The sequence below is a fragment of the Myxine glutinosa genome, chromosome 10, assembly GCF_964187855.1.
Source record: "Myxine glutinosa chromosome 10, kmMyxGlut1.1, whole genome shotgun sequence".
In the NCBI taxonomy this organism is placed as follows: domain Eukaryota; kingdom Metazoa; phylum Chordata; class Myxini; order Myxiniformes; family Myxinidae; genus Myxine; species Myxine glutinosa.
Genome location: NC_136270.1, coordinates 14,072,979 through 14,093,878, shown reverse-complemented (window position 1 = coordinate 14,093,878; position 20,900 = coordinate 14,072,979). Strand labels below are relative to the sequence as shown.

General features: G+C 44.1%; 1 protein-coding gene across 1 annotated transcript in view; it reads right to left on the bottom strand.

Annotated features, from left to right (window-relative positions):
* BOP1 (BOP1 ribosomal biogenesis factor) overlaps positions 1–20,900 on the bottom strand; it is a 200,002-nt gene that overhangs the window by 120,734 nt on the left and 58,368 nt on the right. Inside the window, exon 4 of the mRNA XM_068102104.2 lies at positions 11,173–11,292. Within this exon, the coding sequence (XP_067958205.1) occupies positions 11,173–11,292 (120 nt within the window). The remainder of the gene's footprint in view (positions 1–11,172; positions 11,293–20,900) is intronic.

Below are 20,900 nucleotides of genomic sequence, written 5' to 3'. Positions count from 1 at the left end.
GAGAGGAGAGAGAGGAGAGAGAGGAGAGAGAGGAGAAGGAGGAGAGAGAGGAGAGAGAGGAGAGAGGAAAAAAAAAAACTCTCTCTCTCTCTCTCTCTCTCTCTCTCTCTCTCTCTGTCTCTCTCTCTCTCTCTTTCTTCCCCCCTTCCCCCCTCTAATTTTGGTTGAGGAAATGAGATCCACAGGTGTTTGCGAGACAGCAATGCAGTCTCGCAATGCATTCGCTTACCCTGTTAAAAACACATTTCCAGAGATGCGGTACAATGGTAGACTATACAGCATGAAAACTTTTGTAAAGCTGGGTTTGACATCTCATAAATGAAAGCTTTGTTACAGAACAACTCTAAGGGCCAATAATCTATTTTGTGCATGACAAGAAGGAAGCCTTTGCACAAATAAACGTGTGTTATCCAAAAACACAAACAAAGGCGAACATCTCTGAACGTGGTAACCGTGCCACCCCGATTTGTAGTGTACAACTGCACATCTTGGTGACGGAATCCAAACATCGCAAAAGGAATATTATCACGTGGGCTAATTGGGCCGACTTCTGATTTGGGATCTTCTGCAACTAAATAAATAAAATACATATATATAATATATATATATATATTCCCACTCATAATACATAAATCCAATGGAATTGTCTGAGCAATTAAGTATTTCAAAGTTTCAAAAGTTTTGATTTTGTTTTCACGCCATACATCTGCATCTTTCACCATGACGGTACAACGCCGTCACTACGGTAACGGACCAAGCGACGGATGACAAATGTAAACCAAGGCCACAAAGGCATCCGCGCGAGAGCCGAATGCACTGGCGGAATAAGAAGCTGCTTGTCGTCGATGGGCCTGCATAATCGCCTCTCAAGCCTTGTTTGGATCGATGTCACGAGTTTTGAAAATATGACGAGCGTTTGGTGACTAGAACTGAATGAATGAATGAATGAATGATCGTTTTAAGGCCATTTTCCCCACAAGAGCAGGGTTAGTCTTGCGGGCCCCGTGACAATCATGGTTCCCTGTTTGAGGCAATGTTTTTATGGCCGGATGCCCTTCCTCACGCCAATCCTTAGTCGCCTCTTACGATGCGCAGGGATACAGTGTACCTATTCTGAATCGGGGTACACACCGGGATCATTCATCCCAGCAAGCTGGTACTCAATTTGCCGATCTCGGAAGGATGACAGGCTGAGTCAACCCCCCTGGTGTTAATTTAGCGATCGACCGGGATTCGAACTCAGGATCCTAAGATCCCAAGCCTGCACCCTAACCGCTAAGCCAACACTAGGCTTTGGTGACATGAACTCTAACATACAATTGCTGTCGTACACTCAAGGGTTCCTTAAAGCCTTATGGATCGGAATTGAAGCATTTGATCAATTCTCTGGTTCTAAAGTTATCTGGAAAATATAACTCACTCGTTCTTTATGGCAAATGTTTCACCAAAAGGCACTCGATGACGATATCGTGAGCGACGGCTGTGGAAACCGAAGGTAAACGACAATGCTGGGACCACGATGGCAATTTCAGCGTTTCAAACACAAATAAATAAATAAAAGGAAGCTCCACAAGGTTTTGAAAATATAAAACCATTAGGAAGTAATACTCTTGTTTTAGGCGCTCATTTAAAAATATAAAAACACTTTAAAAGAGCATTTCTTATGAACAACAGATCAGATCGATTTCAGAACACTGAAACTTTTATTCGCATGGGCCGAAAGCGAAACAAACAAAAATCTGCACTTCATTTAGTGCCTTCCTGGTGTTATTAGAGTTCAAATACGCTTGCTTACCGTCCATCTTACATCTCATATTTTCTATTACCTCCGTCATTAGAGGTTTTTCAACCTTTTTATTGTTTCCCTGTCTGCAGATCAGTACAAAGGACATACTAGCAGATGTTAATGGTGTCCTTGGCAACAAGGTGCTTGTCATCGTTCACAGCTGAACCCAAGGCCTGTTGATAGAGTACAGGCCTGATGAGCCCAAGTGGCTTCCTGCTGTGTCAAAGTTCCTTCTATCCTTATTATTCAACTTCAAATTCAATCAGCAGTTAGCAAATATTCCTTAAACCTCATATGATAAATCAATCGGAGTTATTTTAGAGGTTCAAATATTTTAGAGGAATCAACGGTTCAATTAACTTATCACCCAAAAGTTTTAAAAAGTTGTTTAAATATAACACTGCAAGTTCCAAGAGGCTGTAAATGTAATATTTCAGCAAATATGGCAGAGGGTTTAACCCAACATCCAACCCCTCCCTTCCACCCTTACCAGACAACCTACATCCCTTATGCGCCATAGAGACCATTTCCCACCTTATTAATCGATGTAAAACTTTTAACTTTTTCTTACACATGCAACTTATGTATCCATAAAGTATAGTTTGAAAATTAAAAACATACACTCTCTGGCTCCCGCCACTGTACTCAATAGAATAGTTCATTCAATGCTGAAGCATCATGAAACGTTTTGTTTTACACTTACTGGAAAGCAGCAAAAATTAATTGGAGAAATACTTGAAGCAAAGCTCGTCTCCACAACAAATATTAACAAAACAGCTGCAACGGCTTCTTCCCAAATCATAATTTTATTTTCAAGAGAAGATGGAGGCTCGTGGAAGAGCTAGAGGGCAGCGAGCGAGAGTGAGAGAGACAGATATGAGAGGAAATATATAGCCCATGTATATACATACACAAAAACTGTGTGCCTGTGTGCCCACAAGCCTGGTGTTGGCTTAGCGGTTAGGGTGCCGGCTTGGGATCCTAGGATCCTGGGTTTGAATCCCGGTCGATCGCTGAATTAACGCCAGGGGGGTTGACTCAGCCTGTCATCCTTACGAGGTCGGCAAATTGAGTACCAGCTTGCTGGGATGAATGATCACGGTGTGTACCCCGATTTAGAATAGGTACACCATGTCCCTGCGCATCATAAGAGCGTGACCAAGGGTTAGCGTCAGGAAGGGCACCCGGCCATAAAAACATTGCCTCAAACAGGGAACCATGATTGTCATGGGGCCCGCAAGGCTAACCCCCGCTCCAGCGGGGAAAATGGCCTTGTAACAAATATATATATATAAACACCATATATATGTGTACACGTACACACACACACACACACACACACACACACACACACACACACACACACACACACACACACACACACACACACACACACACACACACACACACACACACACACACACACACACACACACACACACACACACACACACACACACACACACACACACACACACACACACACACACTACATGACCAAAAGTATGTGGACACCGGAACATCAAAAATCTCATTCCAAAATCATGGGCATTAATATGGAGTTGGTCCCCCCTATGCTGCAATAACTGCCTCCACTCTTCTGGGAAGGCTTTCCACTAGATGTTGGAACATTGCTGCTGAGATTTGCTTCCATTCAGCCACAAGGGCATTGGTGAGGTCGGGCACTGATGTTGGGCGATTAGGCCTGGCTCGCAGTCAGTGTTCCAATTCATCCCAAAGGTGTTCGATGGGGTTGAGGTCAGGGCTCTGTGCAGGCCAGTCAAGTTCTTCCACACCGATCTCGACGAACCATTTCTGTATGGACCTCGTTTGTGCCCGGGGGCATTGACATGCTGAAACAGAAAAAGAACTTCCCCAAACTGTTGCCACAATCGTCAAGAATGTCATTGCATGCTGCAGCGTTAACATTTCCCTTCACTGGAACGAAGGGGCCTAGGGAACTAAGGAGCTTTACACCACTCCAGCTGACGCTTGGAATTGCTCAAGGTGAACTTCGGCTTGTGTGCGGCTGCTCGGCAATGGAAACCCATTTCATGAAGCTCCAGACTAACAGTTGTTGTGCTGACATTGCTTCCAGAGGCAGTTTGGAACTCGGTAGTGAGAAATGCAACAGAGGAAAGACGATTTTTATGCGCCACACGCTTCAGCACTCACGGTCCCATTCTGTGAGCTTGTGTGGCCTACCACTTCGCAACTGAGCTGTTGTTGCTCCTAGACATTTCCACTTCACAATAACAGCACTTACAGGTGACCGGGGCAGCTCTAGCAGGGCAGAAATTTGATGAACTGACTTGTTGTAAAGGTGGCATCCTATGACGGTGCCATGTTGAAAGTCACTCAGCTCTTCTCTACGGCCCATTCTACTGCCAATGGGTGTCTCTGGAGATTGCATGGCTGTGTGCTTGATTATACAGTGCATCCAGAAAGTGTTCAGACCCCTTCACTTTTCTCACATTTTGTTATGTTGCAGCCCTATGCTGAAATCGTTTAAATTCATTTTTTCCCTCATCAATCTACACTCAATACCCCATAATGACAAAGAGAAAACAGGATTTTAGAAAGTTTTGCAAATTTATTAAAAATAAAAAACGGAGATATCACATTTACATAAGTATACAGACCCTTTGCTATGACACTTGAAATTTAGCTCAGGTGCCTCCCATTTCTCTTGATCATCTTTGAGATGTTTCCACCCCTTGTCTTGGAGTCCACCTGTGGTAAATTCAATTGATTGGACATGATTTGGAAAGGCAGACACCTGTCTATATAAGGTCTCACAGCTGACAATGCATATCAGAGCAAAAACCAAGCCATGAGGTCGAAGGAACTGCCTGCAGAGCTCAGAGACAGGATTGTGTCGAGGCACAGATCTGGGGAAGCCTACAAACAAAATTTCTGCTGCATTGAAGGTTCCCAAGAGCACAGTGGCCTCCATAATTCTTAAATGGAAGAAGTTTTGAACAACCAGGACTCTTCCTAGAGCTGGCCGCCCGGCCAAACTGAGTAATCGGGGGAGAAGGTAATGGGAAGAGAGGTGACCAAGAACCCGATGGTCACTCTGGCTAAGCTCCAGAGATCTTGTGTGGAGATGGGAGAAACTTCCAGAAGGACAACCATCACTGCAACACTCCACCGATCTGGGCTTTATGGCAGAGTGGCCAGACGGAAGCCTCTCCTCAGTGAAAACACACATGAAAGCCCGCTTGGAGGTTGCAAAAAAGTACCGAAAGGACTCTCAGATTGTGAGAAACAAGCTTCTGTGGGCTTTCATGTGTCTTTCACTGAGGAGAGGCTGCCGTCTGGCCACTCTGCCATAAAGCCCAGATCGGTGGAGTGTTGCAGTGATGGTTGTCCTTCTGGAAGTTTCTCCCATCTCCACACATGATCTCTGGAGCTCAGCCAGTGACCATCGAGTTCTTGGTCACCTCTGTTACCAAGGCCCTTCTCCCCCGAGTGCTCAGTTTGGCCGGGCGGCCAGCTCTAGGAAGAGTCCTGGTTGTTTAAAACTTCTTCCATTTAAGAATGATGGAGGCCACTGTGCTCTTGGGAACATTCAATGCAGCAAAAAAATTTTTGTAGGCTTCCCCAGATCTGTGCCTCGACACAATCCTGTCTCTGAGCTTTGCAGGCAGTTCCTTCGACCTCATGGCTTGGTTTTTGCTCTGATATGCATTGTCAGCTGTGAGACCTTATATAGACAGGTGTGTGCCAATCCAAATCATGTCCAATCAATTGAATTTACCACAGGTGGACTCCAATCAAGGTGTAGAAACATCTCAAAGATGATCAAGAGAAATGGGAGGCACCTGAGCTAAATTTCAAGTGTCATAGCAAAGGGTCTGAATACTTAAGTAAATATGATATTTCCGTTTTTTATTTTTAATAAATTTGCAAAACTTTCTAAAATCCTGTTTTCTCTTTGTCATTATGGGGTATTGAGTGTAGATTGATGAGGGGAAAAATGAATTTAAACGATTTCAGCAAAAGGCTGCAACATAACAAAATGTGAAAAAGTGAAGGGGCATGAATACTTTCTGAATGCACTGTCTATACCTGCCAGCAATGGGTGTGGCTGATACAGCCGAATCCACTAATTAGAAAGGGTGTGTGCATACTTTTGGCCATGTAGTGTGAATATACAGACTTGGCATTTAATATGGAATATTTTTTTTGTGGGGGTGAACTTACTTTTCAAGATGACTTAGAACCAAAAGTTCATTGGAATTATGTTGAAATTATTCTAGATTTTGTTAATGTGACCTTTAAAAGAAACAAAAACCACATTTGACATTTCGAAGCAAATAAATTGATCCTTGAAAGTGATGTAAACTGATATCGAACTCAATTCACAGACAGTACTGTGTTAAACTTCTGTACGTTTTCCAGAAGTATCTCTTTATTTTGCACATTAGCCAAAAAAGATTTCAACAAAAACAAAAGCTAAATTATGACTGGGATTACGGACAGTAAAATTACAGTTCAGTACTTCGTGTAACCCCCACGAGCATTCAGGAGAGCACGTACACGTCGAGGCATGTTGTTCACGAGATTTGCCAAGGTTTGGACAGGAATCGCTTGCCATGCAGTGACAATAGCCTGCTGCAATTCACGCACAGAGGTCGGCTGCTGGTCCAAGTTGTCGATTTGACGCGTTAATTCTGCCCACAAGTTCTCTATCGGATTCATATCCGGGGACATGGCAGCCCACTCCATATGCTCTTCACCACGGTCAGAAAGAAAGTGTTGGATCATGCGAGCACGATGAGGCCGTGCATTGTCATCTTGGAAGACAAAGTTTCCTCGAAAGGCTGCACGAGCAAATGGAAGCAATGTTTCTTCCAGAATGACCCTGCACTTGAACTGGTTCAGATTTCCATTCAGAACAACCAGGTCAGTTTTGCCCCCTGCATGAAAAGCAGCCCAAACGGTCACCCCACCACCTCCAGCTTGGACTCTTGGCACTATACAATCTTCGTTGTGGGCTTCATGCACTTGTCTGCGCACTTGGACGCGGCCATCTTGACGATAGACCAGAAATCTAGACTCGTCACTGAAGGTCACGTGATTCCAGTGTGTTGGCTGCCATTGACGGTGCTCTCTGGCCCACTGCAATCGGCGCTGGCTGTGTTGTCTGGTCAGGCGTGGCTTTCTCAGGGGACGCCTGGCACGATAGCCTGCTTGAACCAGTCATTGGTTCACTAGCCTTCTGGATACAGGCACATTTGTCAGTTGCTGCCACTCAGCCCTAAGCCGATTAGCTGACTTGGTACGGCCATTGCAGACTAACCGGTGCAGCTGGCGATCATCTCTCCTTGTGGTTCTGCGTGGACGTCCTGGCCTCGGTATTGGAGTAGAGACACCCCTCTGAGCATTTCGTTTCAGGATCTTTGACACCTGACCTTGAGTGATGCCATACTGCCGAGCAATAGCACGCTGTTTCATGCCAGAATTTCGTAAAGCCACCACTCCATGACAAACAGCATTGTCAAGTTGACGGACCATCTCCAGAGGAAGCGGCAATAACTTTTGTAGACGTGCAGCAGTTGTTTTCCACTAATACAGAACGCAACAACCCTTGTATACCCGACCGTGAAGCCAATCGTCAAATGTACCTGTCCTTACATTTTGTCACGCCACCTGTGATATAATCCTGTTATTGACTTCTTGCTGCGAAAGACAATCAGTGACATGGTTCTTTCAACAAAGACATCACCGAAGGGTAAAGGAAACTCACCAGATTGATATACTGAGTTCAGAAAGTAAACCCAAGTCAAGAAAAAATATATATTCCATATTAAATGCCAAGTCTGTACATTATGAATGATATGGTGTGCTGAACCATGGCTGATGTTCAATTCGGAGACCACTTCATCCAGTGTAATGTGAGGCTTTTCCCTTAGCACGTGCTCAACTCCTGCAACCATTTCTGTTGTGTCGACTGTATGAGGCCGGCCCAAGCGAGCAGCGTCTGCAACACTGGACACTCCACTTTTAAACTTTGTCCCAGTCGTACACCTGCTGCAGCGATAAACATGCATCACCATATTGCATCTTCATTCTGTGATGGATTTTACTGGGATTCACACCCTCACTTCCCAGGAAACAGATGACAGAACGTTGCTCCTCCCTGGTGCATGCTTCTAAGGGAGCCACCATCTTGGAACTGCTCAACTGACATCATACTCTCAATGTTGCCAGATCTAAAACAGGCAAAACACGACTCTTACTCATAGATATAACATAAGTCGTCTCCAACTACACATATTACATTCTCGAATTTATATCGCCATTTTAAGGTTACTTATTGACTGGCCCTCGTGTGTATATATATATACTTACACACAAACACATATACACATGCACCAGAATATCAGATTATAGCCATGTTAACATTTAAACTCAGGCGAGAGACCTCAAAAAGGAGTGTGCAGTCCTCTGACCTCATTTGATATTCATATAAAGCATTTTGTTCGGCTGACATGATGACCAAGAGATATGCACACTTGCCTTTGAACTGTCTTGCCTGGGTTTGAATCCCGACCCTGCTATAAACTACCACCCTGGCGCTTCACAGGCTTCACAGTTCATTCAAAAATTGTGTGCCGTTCCTCGGATGGATGTTAAACGGTCGTCCCGTCTGCCGGAATTAGTTGGTGGATGTTAAAGATCCCACGGTGTCCGTAGAAGAAGTAGGTGGGTATTAGGTGGGGAAGTAGGTGTCTGAAGAGTCGGCAAGTTATCGCCAGCACCCTGAACTAATTACAAATCCCTGCCCTAACTTGGTTGAATGTAACGGACCAGTCGGTTCATGAAAGACTTGGCCAAAAACCTCCCCTGGCCAACTTCACAAGAACTTGCGAATAGTGGCGGTTAAAGGAAGAAGAAGAAGAAGAAGCAGAAGAAGAAGCAGAAGAAAGAGAAAAAGAAAGCCATATTGCTGAAATCCAGTTGTTGATCTTATCACTTCTTCAAAAAATCAGGCAACCTCATGAGTGCACGAATAACTGCAAGTGACGTCATAAACATGCCACGAGTCATGTCCGATAAAATTAAAATGTTTAAATCGTGCCGGTTCGTCACACGTTGGCCGCCTGTGCACTCGCCTCAGCTTTCATTGGGTCCCAGTGGCTCTTTAAACGCACCACCAAAGTTGAACTAACAGTTCTTCTTCAAAGCCAACATCCAACGGAACAGTTTACAGCAGCGCACACAGGTGTGCCTGGCACAAAATATAACCACAGCATGCGCCTCCACATTGCACAGGCCTTATATAAATCGACCACAGAACGCGAGGAACTATCGGCATTTCATGCATACTTTCCAACTCTCGCAAGGAAAATATCAAATTCTCGTTGCAAATGTGATCTTGCATCAAAAATCTGCATAACAAACATTTTCCAGATATGCATTTCAAACAGCCTCTGTGACTGGGGCAAATGGCTTAAGTACAAACCTCTCCAAAATATGCCAGTTCACCTGGAGGTATTTTGTTGAGGAAAATTACTTTCGCTGGGAATTGCAAAGACGAGGGGGCTCAGAGAAGGAGCATGGGCCATATGGAGACTATTAAGAAAAAGTGTTGAAAAACCACCAATGGGGTGTGGAGAAAACGCATTGGAGTTGGGGGGAGGAGGGGAGGAGGGGTGACGGAAGAAGCACAAGTGAAGGTAGCGGGCTGCACAGACATTGGCCAATTCACGGGGGAGGGGTTTGCGGATATGGGTTGGGTTGACTGATTAAGAAAGTTCAATTCTTCACAATGACTCAGAAGTCTCAATCCTAACTAATGAAGATGTTTTGAGTACTGTGTGTACAAACGTCAGTATATGTACAACAGAATATGTGAGCATGTATAAGAAGGAGTGACAATGTACAAGCGTGTGTACGAGAGTGCATGTACAAGAGCATGCGAGAGCAAGAGGCAGATGACAGGTCACAAATTAAAAGAGAAATTGCAAGGTGGAATTGAACAAGACAGGAGTAGACAGATGGAATCTTAAATAGGATATTGTGGATAGCTGTGAGATGTCTGTGGGCTAAGGCCTGAACGGAAGAGTGAGAAGCGACATGGAAAGGTGAATTCAGAGAAAAGGGGAACACACAAATGGATGCGACTGGATATCCTTAATCTGGGAAGAACAACAAGGTTAGCATTGCTCAATGAATGCATAAGGCATAGAAAGGAAAGGAAATGGATGCAGAAAAAGACCAGGAGGCCATAAACTCATCTGTGATGGGAAGGTAGGACATTGGGATTCTACCTCTAATAAGAGCCAAATGTTCTGCGCATCATTGGCTCTATATTGCCAGGTGGGATTGGTACCCCAATTGTGCGGTGAACAAATGGTAGATACAAGTGGTGAGGAATTAATGGATGCCAAAGAGTGTGAGGCAAGATAAACTTATTACACGGGTATAACGAGAGAAATGGACGGATATGATGATCAACATCTGCAATGTAACAGTGCATTCGAGACCGGATAACGCATGATCAATGCTACAGAGACTTTAGAGAAAGGTACTGTGTGATTAGAGCAACATCCACCACATTCATTCATTCATTCAAGTATATGGAGCCGTTTTCCGTGGATTTGTATCATTTCTGTTGTCCAGTTATTCAATTACTGGAGTGCCCCCTAAGGATCAAAGAAAATATTTCAGAGAATTTGATCAATGTACCAGCACACAATAGCCTCCTCCTTTCGGTGTCCGTTTGCAAGCACCATGGGATATTGACATGCATTCGTGAATGTTGGCAGATATGACAGCCGGCTTAACATCTCCTCTGAAGAGGTGTGTATTCTCTGATGGAACACCATGCCCAGAGATGTGATTAGTCGCATGTGAAGTGGATTGTATGCTCATTTACTCACAAGCACCCACAACAATGTGGAAAAGGTAAGATAATGTATTTTGTACGATTAACTTATACGTATACTTATACTTATAGTACACGGGCTGGCAGGATGGCCTACAGGTACGCACACTCGCCTCTGAGCGGCCTAGCCTTGATTTGAATCCCGGCTCAGCTATAAACTGGATCTTGGTGTTTCACATGGGGGGCGATCTATCAATATATGCGCCATCCCTCGGATGGACGTTAAACTGGGAGTCCCACCTGCTAGCATCAATTGGTGGACATCAAGGATCCAATGGTGTCCTTTGAGAAGAGTAGGCGAGCTATCGCCAGCACTCTTAACAAATTACAAATTTTCTTGCCATGACCGACTGCTGAGGAGGCAATAGCAAACCACCTAGTATAACTTGTGCCAAGAAACTGCATTGGCAGCAGCAACGTTCTGTAAACAGTTACAAACCGGGCCCTTTGCAAACGCTGGAATGGACAATCTTAACCAGCTCTGTACCTCCTCATCCGACGTGTCGCACTCGTATTCATCTTCAGCTGGCTTGTTCTCCGCTGGTACAGGAAGGTCAGCAGCTACATCCCGCTCAGGTAATTTTCCATCACCAACAACCTCGTGAACCTGGAAAACATTCAAAACGTTGTGAAAAATAATTTCAACCGAGTGTATATTCCTAATTTCATCTCCCACAGGAGTTTTGGATTATTCTTCTCCATATCAATTTGTCCACTCTTAAAGATCCACTCTCATGTCATCCTCCTGGATCCTTTTGTTAAGTATACTGAGTATCATTTTCCATTTTAAATTGCCCGCTGCACCATCATAAATTATTGCATCCCAGTGGTTCTTTAAATGGCCCACAGGTGCGGCCATTCAGGATACTGAACATATAACCATCACCGAGGACAATAAAGCATACTGCTAAGTCATGAAGTTCAAGGTTTACTTCAGGCACCTTCAACCTTGCCTGCTGTTGGTCTTTAACCATTCTTTATACAAATGCAAAACAAAACGTTGCACAGAACAAGTGTATACTATACAATGGCGAGATATGAGCAGTGGAGGAATCAATCGTACAATGATATTTTGCACAACTCAGGACCAAATCCTCATGCTACTGCTGATATCACACGATTATGACTCATGAGCTGCGAGCTGAGTGGCCAATAAAGTGTCGACATTTTAAAAAGCCTATCCATGCCCTGCAGGCAAAAGGCATTAGTTGGTGGATGTAAAATATCCCACGGTGTCCTTCGCGAAGAGTAGGTGAACTATCACCCGTGCCGTGGCAAAATTACAAATTTCCGCCATAACCTATATCGTGCATTGCATCAGCAGCACAGCTGTTCCCTACTCAACTAATGATGCTTCCGCATAGCCTTGAGCTGCATACAGAGAAAGAAACTAGAACGGCACGCTTCGACGTCGTGACGTTGACCGATATGCCTCCGCCCACATTATTACATCATTACACATACTTTTGTACCAGGTTTGATTCAAATCCCTTCAGCTGTTCTCAAGTATCACGTTTTCATCTGACATGACCACTGACTTTTGATGCAGAAATCTAATCAGTTCAGCTTTGCATCATAATATATAATTGCACTAAGTTTGGTCAAAACACCATCATTGATTCACAATGGTCGAGCAGCAACAGAATTTTACTTAAGGGGAGCTCTGACCTTTGACCTCTTGACCCCATAACCTAATCTGTTTATCTTTACATCATAATGCATATTTGCACCAAGTTTGACTTAGTTCCCTTCAGCTGTTCTTAAGTTATCATGGAAACGAAAACCTATTACAGACTCTGACCTTTGACTTCTAGTCCCCAAAATCAAAACAGTTCAACTTTGCATCATAATACATACCTGTACCAACTTTGGTCAAAATCCCATCAATGGTTCACAAGTTGTCGCGGTAACAGGAATTTTACCTAACATGACCTCTGACCTTTGACCCTTGACCCTTGACCTAGTGACGCCAAAATCTAATCAGTTCATATTTACATCATAATATATACTTGTACCAAGTTTGGTCAAAACACCATCATTGATTCACAATGTTTTGTTGACAAAGCACATTCACAAAGCAGTAACATAATTTTTACTTAACGGGGCCTCTGACCTTTGACCTCTTGACCCCATAAAATATTCTGTTATCTTTACATCATTATACATACCTGTACCAAGTATGACTCAGATCCCAACAGCCATTCTTAAGTTATTGCGGTAACGAAAACCTATCACGGAAGCACGGATAAACGCACAGACAACCTGAAAACATAATGCCTCCGGCCACTTCGCCGGCGAAAGCATAAAAAGTGAATGAAATCTTCATGAGAAAATCGGCATGCATGAATAAAGAAATAGGAATTAATAAATATGAATGAATAAATATGAACAAAGAAAAACAAAAATGAACAAAATAATTTGTACAACATGCAGTTCAACATGGCTACGTTTTCATGATTACAATCGATTTTTTATTTGTCCACAGTGGCTTCGATTCAAACCGGAACGAAGACCACATTGTGATGCGTAGGGTTTTGGAAAGATTTGATGGCCTTTTTGCACTTTCAAGACCTCAAGATGGCCAGCTCTTCATGCAATTGAAAACATTCCAGCCATGAAACTGAACAAAACTATTGGCAAGCCATTAGAAAGCACCTTTTATCCTGTACTGACATGGGTAGGAAGAACCATGAAACCGAGGATAAAGTCCAATTTAGGCCATGGAGCCACAACAGGTTCTGGACCGTTGTGTACCGGGAAAGAGGACACACAGGTACGGCAGGAGTTTTGCAGCAAAAGAAAAAAAATACAAAAAAGCTTCAAACTCTGGTTCCAGCAACTTCCCCTGTATTATGTCAAAAGGCACACGGCAGCCCCTCCCTACGGTGAGGCTCAAGATCCATCACTTCTGGAATTATCGTTAAAATTCCGTCCTGCAGCCCACCACCAGGGCAGAGCAGGCGAATGGCCTGCAGGGGGCTCACATTACAGGCCAATTGGTGGTGGTGAAGAGCGGCTGCCAAAAGGCCAGTCCAGGCCTCGTCACAAATGCATCAAATAGCAATTCTCAGGTGTTGATGCAGAGCTTGCTTGAAGCAAGACCAATGGTATTACTAACGGATGGTGGTGTATCGAACCATGCCATATTCTACACCAGGTCTCAACTGCTATTCTTTTCTAATTAAAATAAATCTCAAAAAGCAGTTTGTAAGTGGAGAATCCACGGTCACACAAATTGCAAGTCTCGTGCTGTGCAATACCCTGTTTTTCATTTTACTTGTATGGAGATCACGACGACGACATGCCATGTGACCATAGCGGTGAGAGAGAGCGCTGCCATCACTGGGCAGGCATCGTGTGCCCAGCAACCAAGCATCCTCCCGGCGGTGGAGATCATGTGACTGCAATATGCAGAAAAAATGAAAATGACGTCTTCATCTTACCATCTGCATGAAGCAGTCACCCGATGCCCCCATCCTCTTTGGGAAGACACAATACTTGGCAGATGACACGGGCAAAGTCCCAGATGGAGATCGCTTGGTGATCGGAACCTCAGATCTGAGTTTGGCTTGGGGGACGACAAACTATTTGGTGTCACCTTCATTATTTCCGGTTACCGGAAACCGGTTAGGGTGCTGGCTTGGGATCCTAGGATCCTGGGTTCGAATCCCGGTCGATCGCTGAATTAACGCCAGGGGGGTTGACTCAGCCTGTCATCCTTCCGATGTCGGCAAATTGAGTACCAGCTTGCTGGGATGAATGATCACGGTGTGTACCCCGGTTTAGAATAGGTACACCGTATCCCTGCGCATCGTAAGAGCGTGACCAAGGGTTGGCGTCAGGAAGGGCATCCGGCCATAAAAACATTGCCTCAAACAGGGAACCATGATTGTCATGGGGCCCGCAAGGCTAACCCCCGCTCTAGCGGGGAAATGGCCTTAAAACGATTATTCATTCATTCATTCATTCATATATATATATTGGAGGGTGCGTTGACACTACATCCAATTCTGCAAGTATGATGGTGAACGCCAGTCTAGCGATAACATCGCAAGATATCTGAAATGTTTGTGAAATGTAGGAGCCAAACTCTTTTCAAGCTTGCAATATGTTCACGTGCATATTTACTTCGACTACACCAACCATGTACACCACAGCTGGAAACATCCTTGACATACGTGAGGGTCTTTTACTGTGTTCACAGGCTGTTCTGCATCCATCTCAGCAACAGTACAATAGGAACTCATTGAACCGGCTTCACGGTATCCTGTGGTGTACATCGTGTAAGGGCATATGCAGTGGCATATGTACATATGCTCAGTGTAGCCTCCATGCAGTGCCGCATATTTACACCGTCTCATGGAAAGTGACACCAAGGTGTGCTTCAATCTCTTCCTCAACACTGTTAACCGTGTCCTCTTAAGTTGTGTATTCGCCTGTCTCTTCCATGTTGATCTCAGCATACGCATGGTGTACATTAAATTAAGTCGCAAGATTCACAGTGGTCTGTGCTGTACATTTGATTGACTGTCAAATTATTTGATTTGATTGATTGACTTGTGTCAAAGTGGTGGCATGTTCATGTACATGGTATCCTCAACATGAGGAGACAATCTATATATTACATATGCTTATTATGCCTTCGCCGACGAAGTCGCCACAGACATTATGTTTTCAGGTTGTCCGCAGTAACTTGTGAACCAGTAATGGGATTCTGACCAAAGTTAGTACACTTATGTATTGTGGTGCAAAGATGAACTTATTTGATTTTGGGGTCAAGAGGTCAAAGGTCAAATGTCAAAGTCTGTAATAGGTCTATAACTTGAGAATGGATGAAGGGATCCAATTCAAACTTAGTACAGGCATGTATAATGATGTAAAGATTAACCGATTCGATTTTGAGGTCAAGAGGTCAAAGGTTAAATGTGACACTCACCGTCAGGTAAAAATTATGTTGCCGAGCTAACTTGTGAACCAGTCATGGGATTTTCACCAAACTTGGTATAATTATATATCATGATGCAAAGATAAACCGATTCAATTTTGGGGTCAAGAGGTCAAAGATCAGAGGCCATGTCAGGTAAAAATGTGATAACTTGAGAACAGCTCAAGGGATTTAAATCAAACTTGGTACAGGTATGTATAATGATGTATAACTTATTAAATTTTAGGGGTCAGGAAGACAAAGGTCAGAAGTCATGTTAAATAAAAATTATGTTGCCACACCAATTTGTAAACAAGTGATGGGATTTTGAACAAACTTGGTACAACTATATATGATGCAAAGATGAACTTGTTAGATAATGGCATGAACAGATAAAAGGTCAGAGGTCATGTCAGGTAAGAATGTTATACTTGAGAACAGCTGAATGGATTTCAATCAAACTTGGGACAAGTATTATAATGTAATAACATTATAATACTTGTAGACAGAGGCATATCGGTTGAAGAATGTCGTTCTAGTTTGTTTTCTTTTGAGGAAAGAGGGATATGGGGGAGTTATGAGAGGAGCCTTACCCATTCATTACGATGAGCCTCTATTGTTCATCAACTTATAGGTAGTGCAAATGAACGAGTTTAACACCACCATCAAACAACAGGATCATTTAAGGACAGGTCCGTAAACAAAAAAGCCCGTTTTTTTCCGATCCTAAGGATTTAATCCTAAAAATTGCAGATTATCAAAATTGCACTTTTTACATAGCTCGGTGTCCAGTCAGGCAGTGGAAATAATATATTTGGAAAATATCTAAAGAAGAATCCAGAATTAGAAATCAAAGGTGAACGATAAAATATACCACAAGAACGACACTTGGTAGAGAGCATACCTCGGACACACTGTACAGTCTACGTTTAGTATCCCACTGATAGGACGGATTTGGATCCGGACATGAACCAAAATCTAATCGGCTTGTTCAGGTCACTTACCTAACTCATCCACAAAGTTTTATCAAAAGTCATCCACAACTTTTTGAAATATCATGCTTATATCGATTTCTGGCCATGTCACTCAAAAGTGAAGAATCACTTGAAGATTTTAAAAATTCTAATTGGGACCCTGATCATACCCTGACCTACCCCTAAATTTCATACCCTGAACTACCCCTCGTTTTTGGCCATATCACTCAATGGTGAAGAATCACTTTAAAAATTATACTAGCTGGATCCGGATTCGGATCCGAATCTTCACCAAAATTGAATCAATTTCTCCTTGTCAGACACCAAACTGTCCACCAGGTTTCGGCCAAATCCGTCCACAACCTTTTGAGATATCATGCTTTACAATCGGTTTTGGGCCCATCACTCAATAGTGAAGGATCACAAAATCACAAAATCATGTTATGATCACAAAATTAATTATATGGTAAAATAATTAATATGGTATAATTTATACACATGACGTCAGCGTCATGTCATAGGGTCAGTGTGCTTCTTTAGTTAAATTTAACATTCCTGACTGCAAACCTCCTAACTGGTGATGAGCAGAGCAGAGAATGTGTTCGCGTGGCAGGTGACACTTGCTGCAAGCAGGTCGTGCAGCAATTGCTGGGGTGAGACTCGATCTTCTGTGCCTTGCTTCCTCGTCAAATTAGGGGGGTGCAATTTGGTTGAAATGTATGTATATCTATCTATCTATATCTATCCATCTATCTATCTATCTATCTATCTATCTATCTATCTATATATATATATATATATATATATATATATATATATTGTTACGGATACCGGCCCTAATAATGGTGGTTCTTGTTATCAGGGTTGATGCTTCTTGCTTATTGATGATGCGGATGTTGATAATGCTTATTGTGGTTAAAAGGGTTAAAAGCGCTCTGGGTAAAAGGTGGCCGGAAATCGGATCGTGACCCGGAAGAGATAAGGGGAGGAGGAGGGGAAGCAGGGAAGATCGTGAGGAGACGTGTTCTGATTGAGTTCCAGACCGAGCAGTCAAACGTGCAGGACAAGGGGACCTTGCCTCCTTGAAAAGCAGTCCGCACGATAGGAGATCGCCGAATTGCTGCGGCGCCTGCGTAGTCGGGTATCCTCGTTGAGGTTGCCGAGTATCCTCACCTCCCAACCCAGGTGCAAGAGAAAGCCGACCGCCATCTTCGCCACGCGCATCACCGGCAGTGACCGGGTTTTTGCGGCGCGTCGACCAGGCGTTACTCTCCGGCGGGCTGCCGAGGACGGCTGTACAAGTCAGTGGCTGTGGGAGGGTTATTGAGGAGACTCGCGGATTGAACCGCAACCGGGTACGTACCCGAAATCGTCTTTGGGGGGGTTTCCAATTCTACCACCATCGTGCTGGAGATTGGACCACGTGGCCTGCGGGTTGGTTCGATCGACTCCGCTTCCCCAGATTGGAATCGGAAATTGATTCCACGATCGCTGGAGCGAATCGACGTCGCCTTGGAGGCGTACAGAGACATTGGGACAAGGGCCGTGAGTTTTGGGGTTAACGGGCTCGGTAAGGTGGCGCCACCTGTAGATAGGAGTTATATTGTGAAGTGCTGTATTAATTGGGTCGTGATTCCTTTGTGGGATTTATAATATACTAGGGCATGCCCGTACTATATATATATCTAAAATTATATCCCCCCCCCCTCTATTTACATGAAATGGTTTGGTCCATGAAATGTTTTGGTCCATTCGCAACGCCAAAGCGAACGGCGAACGCTTTCCATGAAATGGTTTGGTCCATGAAATGTTTTGGTCCATTCGCAACGCCAAAGCGAACGGCGAACGGCTTGCGAGTACAGTGACAATCCCCCCCCTCTATTTACATGAAATGGTTTTAATTAGTTTTAAAACATAGTTTAACGCCAACATATGGCATGCCCGTACCCGTACTATCCGTAATGGCGCACGCTCTCACAGGAGCTCCGGAAGGTCGCATATCGCAGGAAAGCGAAAGAATCGCAAATTAGTTTTAATTAGTTTTAAAACATCGTTTAACGCCAACATAGCGCCAACATAGTTTGCCGACGGGAAATAAATGAATACGCTCTCAAATGTGCCATCCGAGGCAGAGTCTGTTCGCCACGTTCGGCACACGTGATAGCTCGCTGCTCTCTGATTGGTTGAATCGTTTTTTGGACATAGCTCGGTAACTACTTCTGCGATTAATTTCAAACCTTGAAAAGGCACATCCTCGGGTCCCCAGCAATATACCTGGCAAGTTTCAAGTATATCGGACCGGTAGTTGTCGAGAAACAGCGGTCACAGACAAACATACATACAAACATACAAACATACAAACATACAAACATACAAACATACACACAGAGATTGCTGGAATTATAGATAGATTGTGGTTTGTTCGTAACCCTTGGTGTGGACTCATTATTGATTGGCTTGTTTTTCAACCAAGGACAACACATCTTTCTGCCGGGGACTCCCTCGGGGTTCGGAGGTTTACGGAGACCAGAGGATAGGGGAGGACCCCGTAACAATATATATATATTGTACACAATTGTACACATCAATGTACAATGAAGAGGAAGAAGGAGATACACAGGGCAGCCTTATACAGTGTTATACTTATCCCCTGGACACGGGCCCGTTCACACTCAGTCACACTCTCAGACTCACTCACACGGGGTTGTAGATGGTCCGGTTGAGGTTCCACAGATGGCATCCACAGCTCGCTCCGGTCCCCGGCTCGTACCACGAAGCAGATGGTGATGGTGGACGGCAGGCAAGATTGCCCCGTGTCGGTGGCGCGGATCGGACAATTATACCCAGGGGGGGTAGGCTGGGCGATTATACTGGCGTACGTAATAGTTGTACCGGAGCCTTATACGCGCTCCCAGTATAGCTCGGTACAATGCGCCACTTCCCCAAGTCCTCTGCAATGCGCCGCTCCGGCAATGCTTTCCCAATGATGTCACCAAAGCCAAGCCAAGTCCCAGTTCTTTGCCACTGCCGTATGCACGCGAGTCCTTCTCAAATATCGAGTGCCATTCAGTCCTCTTGGTAAAACGCATTCGTGCAAGTCCTTCAATACCGGCGCCTTCCATAAAAGTCCTCTTGGTAAAACGCAATCGTGCAAGTCCTCCAATACCACTTAAGTCCTCGAGAGGGGCTTTGCGCTCGCGGTTATATAGCGCCGCTTCAGCCAACCCATGCCTCCCCCCCAAAGCCCTCTCCCTCCCACAGTTCTCTCGATGTCTCCATGTCTCTCGGTCCCTGCTCTCAAATGTTGTGTTTGTGTCCTTCCCCCTCTCTCCCCATCTTGTCTACCGCTCCCGATGTTATTTGTTTTGTGTGTCTGTTTGTCTTTCTGTGTGATTAATGTTCGCTCTTTCACGAGCCTCGATTTTGTATACAAATAAAAAATAAAAAAAACCCTCTCGAACCTCTAGCCACACCCTTACCACGCCCCTTAGCCATGCCCACTCGAGCCCTGGTTGGTTGTTGGGGTCTTACCGGCTCCGCCCTTGATGTTTGCTTGACGTGGCCACACCCCCGACCTCGCGCTCTGCCCCCCCCCCCCCCTTTCGGGCTTTACCTCGTGGCATTTGGGCTGGTTGGAGCGAGCAACTGGCAGCTAACGCTGCCGGCCCAATGCGTAACAAACTGCGAGGGGCAATGGGGTGCAGACTGGATGGGCGCAATGGGGCATGGGGTGCAGACTGGACAGTGCGCAATGGAGTCAATTGGAGGGAGGGCTGCAGAATGAACGGGACCTACTCTTATTTGTTTTACACAAGGCAGATGATAACTATTGGAAATGGCCTTATCTCACCTATACTAAGAAATAACGAACGTTCTAAGGTGACCTACGTGTTGTGTGTGGCCTAACTATGGGGTGCAACCTTTAACCTTTAATGATGTTAGCTGTGTGGGTTCTCAAAACCGCAACAATATATATATATACATATATATGCATATATATATATATATATATATATACATATATATACATATATATACATACATATATATACATACATATATAAACGTACAGATATATATACATACATATACATACATATATATATATATACATATATATACATATATATACATAGATAGATATATACATACATATATATACATACATATATATATACATACATATATATACATATATATACATATATCATATATCATATATCATAGAGAGTAACCCAGTTTTAGGACCGGCAGAGAAGATAACCGAGGAGGAAGTTGAGGAAGCGATAAAAGCAATGAAGAGTAGAAAAGCGGGAG